Source organism: Oculina patagonica, chromosome 8, assembly GCF_052425735.1.
Source record: "Oculina patagonica isolate OP01 chromosome 8, crgOcupat, whole genome shotgun sequence".
NCBI lineage: Eukaryota > Metazoa > Cnidaria > Anthozoa > Scleractinia > Oculinidae > Oculina > Oculina patagonica.
The window spans coordinates 24,196,409-24,204,488 of NC_135765.1; the positions used below are offsets into that span (position 1 = coordinate 24,196,409).

The window sequence follows — 8,080 nt, forward strand, 5'->3', positions numbered from 1 at the left end:
ACTTTTCCGAATGTTTCCGAAGATTGCCGAAGTTTGCCGAGGAAGATCCGAAGATGTTTTGACTTAAAATCGATTTACTTTGGCTTATTCAGCATTGGACCGGGCGAACTTGTCAGAAAATGTTTTGAAACCGATATCTTCACATGTAGAGATAACATGTTATTCTCACGTGTGAAGATATGATTTTTTTTCGCGCGGAAGATTACCTGGTATTTTACTGCTGTTTATATTATAATTCAAATTAATTTCCCTAGGATAATATGGCCGTATGGGATTTAGCTTCTCTGAGCCAACATTAGTATAGACATTGCAGATATCTTTGCATGAAGTAATGAGATTATATTAATGTAACCCTAGGCGCCAGTAGGGGTTTACTAACTGAATCTAATGTTTGCTGTCCAATTGTGTTGTCCATTTAAACTGATTTAAGAATTTTACTTTTAGACTTCCCTTTCAAAACAACTGCCCGCGTCATCAAGTAGCACATACGAATATGATGTCACCATAACAACTGGGATCTGGTGGAATTCTGGTACAACAGCCAAGGTTGCCATGGAGATATATGGTGCGGAGGGAAGCACAGGAGTTATACAACTTAGCAATGAAGCTGGTACAGATGACTCGCCTTTTTATCGAGGAGGCTCGGAAGTCTTTGTTCTGGCTGTTGATAGACCCTTGGGTTTAATACAGGCCGTGCAAATAGGACACGATAACTCTGGAACAAGTCCATCGTGGTTTCTTGACGACCTTGTCATTATGGACAAGCAAACCCAGGAATCGTGGACATTTTCAAACAACGAGTGGTTAGCTCTTGAGCGGGGCGATGGGCGAATTGAGAAAATGTTAGAACTATCTGCAAATGAAGCTACTTTCAAAACAAATGTGTCAAAACGGTGGTGGAAGGGCCTTACAGAGAAACATATTTGGGTGTCAGTGATAGCGAAGCTACCAAGAGACCCATTTTCAAGAGTACAGCGTGCATCGTGCTGCCTTTCACTACTCATGTCAGCCATGTTGGCCAATGCTATGTTCTATGAGCTAAACGGAAAATCAGAACAGACCATCCAAGTCGGACCATTAAAATTCTCTTGGAAACAGGTTATCATTGGAATTCAAAGCGCCCTTGTTGTTGCACCAATTAACATTCTAATCGCATTTTTGTTCCAAAAGGGGAGCTCGAGAACGACTGATCAACTTACGTGTTCATGTTCTGTGCATAATGTACTTGTTTACGTTGCTTGGTTTCTTTGTTTTTGTACTTGTGCTGTTTCTGCGGCATTTTCTATCTTTTACAGCCTTGTTTGGGGAAGAAGCATCAGTCAACAATGGTTGTCTTCAATGGTGATATCATTTACACAAGATGTTGCAGTTAATGAACCTGTCAAAGTATTCCTTACAGCTGTCTTTCTGGCAGCAATCATTAGGTTGAAAAGAAGTAATAGCGATGGCTATTCAATCCTTGAAGAAGCTCAAAATGTCCAGTGCTCCAAAGAAAGATTATGGACGATGGATTTATCTAAAGTGGAAAAAATGAGAAGACTTCAGGCGAAGAAACAGAACACGGCGAGTTTTTACTTCGAGATCATTGTGTACTGTACATTTGTTTTTATTCTGATGGTGGTGTGTTATGGAAATCAAAGTGATCACCAATATTTGATGGCAAAGTCGACCCGTGATGGCCTACCAGGATTCCACGAGGTAAGTGTTAATATCAAGAAGAGTCCAAGGCAGTCTGTTCATGACCATTTGGACCTTTTGCGTCACGTGCTATCAGAAATATGTGAAAACAATGTTACCATTAGAATATCAAATATTAAAATGGCCAGATCGTTTGAAGAAAGAGACCTCAAAGAGGTCGATTTTCCACACATAACAAAGACTTTTAAGTTAAGTTAGTTTAAAACCCACTCCGATGCTCTCTGCACCCTGTGCCCCAGTCCAGTTAGCGCAAGCTTTCCTTACCAATGAAGGATCGTTGGGATTTTTAGTTAGCGAGACTTGCAAAAAGTTGGGAAATTCAGTAATAATTTTTCCTTGACATGATGTCTCCAAAGCCGTTTAATTTTCTGTTCAGCTGCACGTTGTGAATTTATTGCTTTTGTATTATTTGCTAAATTTCAAATTTAAATATTATTTTACATACACATATGCAAATTTGGTTTTTGGTAACTGTATTTTGTCTATAATTATACCCAGCTTTACTTTCTTACTGACTCAAACTCATCATCTTTAAACTAGGTTTTTAACAACTCTCTTTACTGGAATTGGTTACGTGATGTTTTCCTCCCAGGAGTTTATGCTGGGAAGTGGTACAATGGACATCAGGAAGAACAAAGTATATACATCGGCAACAAACATTCTGTTCTTGTTGGAATGCCTCGATTAAGGCAGCTAAGAGTTAAACCAAGTAAGTAGTTTAACACATGAGTTTATTTCAGTTCCTCAATCTAATCACTATTCACAAAAGACGTTTTGCATGGCCTTAGTTAAACATGCAATTTTCATATCGTGTCCTATAGCCCCTGTTAAGAACAGATAAAGTTCCTTTTCGGTTGCCAGGACGAATTTTGTAGTCTGTTCTTATGGTAAATCTCATCGCGGTTGACCGGGATGAATTTCAAGAGCCAAAATCAAAATGGCGACACAAAAAAGTTGCATCGTTCGCAACTATCTTTGCTTTATAACTACTTGTGACTTTTCTTATAAAGCTTATTAAACATAATACGCATACTTTTGAAGTGGAAATGCATACTAGGCAAATTTATGCCATTTTGACCGTCCATGGTGACCGTGCTGGAGTGTTCATATGGAAAAAATTTCATCCTGCTAGCCCAGTTGCCGAGATCTCGGTTCATACAACCGAGATCTCTTTAACTGGGCTGGCTCACCTTCTCATATGAACAAATCAAGTGTTTACAAAGGAAATATGAGTAAGACGAGATCTCGGTAACTGAGCCAACCCGGTCAACCGGGCTCATATGAAGAGGCCCTAAATTTAGCCTGTGCGTTGTTTTTCTAAATTAATTGAGCCGGCATAAAAGCGCTCAGTTAATCATAATACATAATAGCGTATATAATAGAAAGAAGCATGACGATGTGTCACCCACAATTTCGGCGCGCAGGAAAGTGCTTTAAAAAACGCACGAATGTGCATGGCCTTGTCGCACGTGTTTGTTGAGAATACAACAGCCATATTTATTCTTGCTTTATGGTAAAAAACAGCTAATTAAACTCGCTTGCCCAGTTCGTAGTAAGGAAAGTTGGTATTATTTCCTTGTTCTCAAAACAGTTTACAAATTTACTCAATACTACATCCGCCCGCTTTACTTTACCACTATGTTATTATAAAGACGAAAAGCGGATCGAAACATAGGTTTTCTTCCCTTTATTTTACTGCTTCGGGGCAATGCAATGGAGTGTGCACGTGAGTACGGTATCATTTTTCGTTCGCGCGAAAGCAATCTGACGCTCTGATAAAGACTTTTTTTTCTATGTAAATCTCAGCTTGAATTTTTTTTAACCACTTCTGTTTAATGTATCAATGCACTTGTTCTTGAATTTTCCAGAGCCCTGTGATGTTTTGGACTATATGAAGCCAACCTTTCCTGTCTGCTATGGTGCGTACTCAGAGAAAAAGAAAGAAACTTCCCCTTTCAACAAACCAGGTTGGATTCCAGTCGACAACTCAACGAAACAAGACGAACTTCTTCGTCTTTGTCCAAAGCCATGGCGTTATCAGAAGCCTGGAAAAACTGACGCAGTACCAAAGTGGGGACAGTTTTCTCTTTACCCTGGGGGAGGATTCGTAGCCGATCTGGGTTACGAGAAGAAAATCGCCCTCGGCATTATCGAAACGTTACAGAGGCAGAGTTGGTTGGATCGAAAATCCCGCCCTGTCATTTTAGAGTTCACTGCTTTCAACCCTTCTACAAATCTTTTAGTTGTTGGCACTTATTTCTACGAAATCCAACCTACGAGTTACAGTGCGTCGTTCGAGAGGATAAAAATTATTTCTGTGCATTCTAAGGAAACTGGATCGCACGAATTTTATCTTGTGTGCGTACTGTTACTCATCATATTCGCCTTGCTTTATGTGGGAAGAATATGCTACAGGGTTTATAAACTACGATCACGTTTTTTCAAATCATTCTGGAATTGGGTGGAAATGTTTCAAGTTGTTGTCTCAGTACTAGCTGTGGTAATGAATATTGTCCGATCAGCTGAAGCCGTCTCGACAGTTAGAAAATTGAAAGAAAACGTTTATGCAAATGTTAGTTTCCAAGGAGTCATAGTTTGGACGGAGGCAGAGAAAGGCGTTTTAGGAATTCTGCTGTTTTTAGTAACATTGAAGCTTTTGCGGCTAATTCGTTTTAATGAGCACGTTGCTGTATTCTCAAGAACACTAAAAGTATCTGCAAAGCTTCTTCGATCCTATGTTATCGTCCTTGCCATTGGTTTTATAGCTTTTCTGCATTTTGGCATTCTAATCTTTGGCACGGGATCGGAAAGATATTCATCGTTTCTGAAAGCTACATACTTCCAGCTTGAGCTAATCTTAGGCCGGGTCAAGGCAAGGCCGATCAACGAGCTGGTAGACGCAAATCATACATTTGGCAGAATATTTGCAGCTTTTCTTCTTATAAGCCTCACGATAATGTTCATGAACTTCTTTATTGCTGCAATTAACGATGCACTGTCGGATGCCAAGAGTTCTGTTATTAACAACGAACTTTATGCCCTCGTAGATGAGCGTAATTCTAACGATAAAAAGAATAAGAGGTTTTTTGACGCTATCAGCAATGGCCTAAAGCAAAGGTCGACCTCAAAGGGCAAACGATCAAGATCACATGTTAGAGGTGAAGAGAATCGCACCGAAAACTCTGGTGCCATGACGACCGTTGACACTGATTCAAAAAGCAGAGCCATAGTGATTGCAGCCTCAATTCAAAACAGCGATCATGAATCATCATCACTAACAAAGCCAGAAACGACGAAAAGAAAATCATTTTACGATAGAGTCAGTGGCGCTATTGGACAGCTTAGGCACGCTCGCGACACTGGTATTATTACAAAATGGCATTTAAAGAAACTGAGAAAGAGAGAAACCCAATTATTTACTCTATTAGAAGATATCTTTCAAGATTATTACGAAGAGGAAGACACTTTTCTTTCCATATGCTACGAACTGTGAGTTTTGTTTCAGCTACGAGACTGATAGTTCACAATTACACTATCCAAGATAAACTAGAGAAAATCAGCACCAGGACGGTGATTTTGACATGATACGTTAATTGGCATAGCTTTTACCATTTTATTTCTCCATTTTCTCCGCAGTTTGAGTTTCGATTGAGGCTGTTTCTATGAAAATTAAAACGTTCAAAAGTATTAAATTTTTTTGTCAAAGGTGCTAACATTCGAGAAATATTTGAAATTTTTTTAGTATGTTTTTAATAATTTACATTTTTAACCCTATTCATGATCAGACCGGGGGGCTCTTGAGGCCCGCGCTGACTTTGAACGCTTATAATTTCAACCAAACCCTGCCAAACTCTGTGAGTTTATCTACAATTTATCTGGAAATAATTTGGAAGGAAAGGATGTTGTGTCAGGAACTTGACATCACCATGGTAACGGCATTTTGATAGGCATGTCTTCCAAATTTTGTAATTTTCGTGTTTCTATTAATGAAATTAAGCACAGTTTTATTGATTTTGTGTACTTTGCAGTAGTTTTGCGTGGTTTTCTGGCATTTTGGAAAACTTGTTGAAATACAAGATGGCGGATCCAAGATGGCGGTTGTTTTGACATCATGATGTAATTGTCACGTGATGTGACGTCGTCATCCCAGGTGACGTATACCAAAAGAAAGATGTTTAGACATACTATAATTATCCTATAAGTTTTATTGTGATTGCTTAAATATTATGGAAGTTACATAGGGGTCAGAGAAGGTCCAAAAAATCCCGCAGTCTCAGCACGCGGGTTTTAAAAATTAGAATTCTGTCGGAAGGCAATCTTCGATTTATGCCAAATTGCACTACAACGATCAAATATGGCCATAGGTTTGTTTTTATAGGTTTCTTAGCAACAAAGGTTACAAATGCAAAGATTTTGGTATTCTTTGTTTTCATTCCAAGATTATTTTCTCGAAATGTATTCAAACAATCTGTATTCATTTCCCAACGTCAAAGTTTACTGATTTGAGTACTGTAAACATAGTTTTAGAAAAAAACACTTAAAAGGCAAAAAATTTTGAGAAAAAAGTGAGTGAATTCTTGACAAGAGTTTAGTGGTGTTCTCACCATCAACAGTCAATATCCCATGAAAACAATAAAACAATAACTTAGTTGTTTTTTTTTGAAAGATCGTTGTTGAAGATTAATTTCCCGTAAGGTAAAAGGAGCTCTAACGTTGTATAAGGTTTTAGAATATTTATTTTTGGAAAACTGCGCTAAGGTACCTCAAAAAACTTTACCAAAGTGCCTGATTAACATGTAACAAGATATTTCTAAATGCTCTTACAGATTTTTTTTTAAAGCTAGAAATACTTTTCACTAAAGGTGCCCCCGCATTTTCTTGTTTACACTCACACAAACACCTGTCCTAACATCCCTACAACCTTTCATTTCCCAATCCTAACATTTCACCGCGATCTACAGCATTTTATCTCAAACACATCATAAACCTTAATCAGCACTTTTCATTTATTTCAACTGGGTTTACATTTTTCTGACTACCTTTTGGTAAACTTGAAACATGCTTAACATTAGAGAATATCCATCAAAACAGAACAAAAAACGCAATTCCACGAGTCTCAAAATATTTATTTGCATCATCTTTAACAACATTTTGTAGATACCAATTTCCCTTCATTCACATTAAAGGATGACGTATTAAACATACAAGTTCAGCATTAAAATTGTGCTATTTACAAGATTTAGTTATCCACTTCCTCTATACGAACAATTTCTTCGACTTTCAGATGACTGAATGACAGCAAAACTGGTTCTTGGTTTGCTGCGGCCAGCGAAAAAGCCTCACAAGTGGAAGGCTGAATTTCAGGTCGATGGCGTTGTATTTCTATCATCTCAATGTCTGGTGCTCTGTTTACTGGTTGTCTTACATGAAAAATCTCAAGAAAAGCGCGTCGAAGCTTCTTATTTCGCCAACAGTAAATAACAGGGTTAACAAAAGAACCCAACAAAATGAAACTCGAGGACCAACTGAAAAAAAAAGTCACTGTAACGCTTGGGTTAAATGTGTCACTAGAAAAAGTTGCCACTATAAGTAGTATTATGACATAGCTAGCAGAGCCGCGCAATCAAATTCAGTATACGTAAGCGTGCTCAAAATCCCGATGGAGCACGCTGATGACGTAATCGACTAGTGAAAATCTAACTGAGTAAAGCTCATACGGCCCTAACGTGGAAGAATGGGCCAACCATGAATGACAACAGCTCGATGGCACTAAAAACTAGCTGCCTGACGAAAGTTTTCGCGTTTTAAGCATTTACACCAAAGCGTCTACGGCTCTGTTGTGATTTTGCCGCTCGGGAAAAGTTTACTTCATCGGGCGCTTCATTCAACTACCGTTTTCAAATATAAATGTTTATTTACATCAATTACAAATAAAATCGGTCCACAAAAATACTTAAAACTAAGCATGGAACCGAATTCTTTGACTCTTTTAACCCTTGGAATATGTTCGGCTGTTCGGGGTTGTTTTGTTTTAATTTTCTTCCACTCGGGAGTAAACATTTTAATTAATTTTTTTACGCTCCTTTCGTGCTCTCAAAACTTCCCGTGTGCTCCATTACTCGATGGAGCACGCTAAAGCATGAACCAATTGTTAATTATTTTAGGCAAGTAAGTTACTATTTACGCAGCTAAAATAAAACCTAGGGTGTTAGCTGCCTTGTTGTCCTTCTTAATCCTTCTTCTTGAGACAGCTGTTCCGTTTGCAGACGTTTCTTCTGTCGCCGTGTTTCTGAGAAAATGTATACAGATAACAGTGACAGATACCAGAAATGTTAAAAAAGCCGAGAAGTTATTACACAAGCGAACGTCCAAAATACTGAGT

The 8,080-nt window shown here is 38.4% G+C and overlaps 1 protein-coding gene across 1 annotated transcript; it reads left to right on the forward strand.

Moving 5' to 3' along the window:
- Positions 1-260: 260 nt before the first annotated feature.
- LOC144664223 (polycystin-1-like protein 2) lies at positions 261-5,191 on the forward strand. The gene is made up of 4 exons (XM_078525332.1): positions 261-266; positions 445-1,698; positions 2,239-2,407; positions 3,567-5,191. The coding sequence occupies exons 1-4, from the start codon at positions 261-263 to the stop codon at positions 5,189-5,191; spliced, it is 3,054 nt and encodes a 1,017-aa protein (XP_078381458.1).
- Positions 5,192-8,080: the final 2,889 nt, after the last annotated feature.